This window comes from Dendroctonus ponderosae, unplaced genomic scaffold, assembly GCF_020466585.1.
Source record: "Dendroctonus ponderosae isolate FM_Combo_2020 unplaced genomic scaffold, Dpon_F_20191213v2 Dpon_F_20191213_8, whole genome shotgun sequence".
Lineage (NCBI taxonomy): Eukaryota > Metazoa > Arthropoda > Insecta > Coleoptera > Curculionidae > Dendroctonus > Dendroctonus ponderosae.
In genome coordinates, this window is record NW_026019016.1 from 13377617 (window position 1) to 13379125 (window position 1509).

The 1509-nt window shown below is 40.0% G+C and overlaps 1 protein-coding gene across 6 annotated transcripts in view; it reads left to right on the forward strand.

Annotated features, from left to right (window-relative positions):
• The window catches only part of LOC109539444 (potassium voltage-gated channel protein Shaker), a 71458-nt gene that overhangs the window by 51695 nt on the left and 18254 nt on the right, over positions 1–1509 (forward strand). Inside the window, exon 1 of one of the 6 annotated variants that reach the window (XM_048669037.1) lies at positions 628–860. The exons of the other annotated variants lie outside the window; for them this stretch is intronic. Within the exon in view, the coding sequence (XP_048524994.1) occupies positions 787–860 (74 nt within the window). The 5' untranslated portion in view covers positions 628–786. Of the gene's footprint in view, positions 1–627; positions 861–1509 lie in introns of those variants that run through there. 6 annotated transcript variants of the gene reach the window in all.

The window sequence follows — 1509 nt, forward strand, 5'->3', positions numbered from 1 at the left end:
TCTTGCTCATTTTGCTTCCGAGAAACATGCTAAACGGGACGAAAAACATGAAATTTTGCAATAATCTTGCGCCACCCTTGCACAGAACGACGATAATTTTTGTAATTTCATAGATAACAGAAGACTGTATTTTTTTGACTTTAAAGCTGGATCCGCCCCTGGTCGTTTTATTGAATGATAATTTCCCATACACACAAATATGGCAAGCTGCCATTGCCAATTACCTTGTTCCTCATATCGACGATTGAAAAACAGCTTTAATTGGCAAATTGAATTTGCTTTATTTAAGCAAAATCGCGTTAATTGGTGAAAAACTTCATGCGAAAAATGCGAGGTAAACCGCACTGTGGTATAAAGGTTTACTCGGGGAAACTGAGTCCACTCTGGGAAATTTTGCGTTGAAACTGACAGATCTATATAGGTTTAATTCAAAGACACTCACTAGAAGAAGAGCGAAATTAGGGTGGATCTGCCGACTGCGCCAATTTTCTGATTCTCTAATAATCTGTTTAAATGTTAACAACTGTTTTATACGAAAACCGGCACTCAGATTTTGAATGCGCCCGCCTTTATCACCACTGTTAATTCTTCAACATTCTTGGCAAGGTCAGCAATGTGTATTTCATATCGCGGGCGGAAAAGCACTTATCATTCATGTACCTACTAGTCCAGTTCATGCGAAATCGGCTGCACAAGAATCAAGCACTTTATACACGTTAATTATTCATTACCTCAACACTGTGATAAAATAGTCTTCAGTAGGTAGGTTTGCGTGGTGGTAAGTGGATGGTGGTTCGGATCGTAATGAGAGAGTGTTGTGAGTTGGTTATCAATACCAGACCAAGAAGGAGGAATGATTGGTAAGCACGTTTATTCGGGTTTCTTCCGCTTATTTTTCATACACCAGAACAAACGGGTAATACTGTGATAGTTTCATGGCTAGAATCGTGACGGGTGTTTTTCGTTTTTGCCTTCCCTTGCGCCCTCCATGGGTTCTTCCTGCTATGATGCACTAAAGATAAGAAATCTGCCTTCGGCAGCCGACGGGATTTATCTGCTAGAAGCTGTTGAATGTATTGTATTGTACCGTGGATGGCCGAGTATCCAACTCTTTCTTCACCTCGGTATAACTTTAAATGCGGAACAGGAACAAACTAACTTCAAAATTACCGTCAACTTCACAAACAATAACACTAACAGACGGAAAACTTGCTCTTCAGACTCGCGGGGTTTAACCTCTTCTGCACCCGGTCGCTGCTGTCACTTCACTCCTCTTGTCTGTCTTGGACATTATTTATTTCAGACAAATTTTACAAATTTCTTCCTGCTAACTTATCTACGAATACTTAATTCTAACATGTGTTTTACACTCTGTGTACACTGACGTCCCTGACTTAACCTACCTTAATCTACCTTAATCTACCTTAACCTAATATGGGCACATTACCCTTAAGTTTAGACCTAAATCTAATACAACCTCTCTTGCTACCTAAGCTAACTTACAGCTAG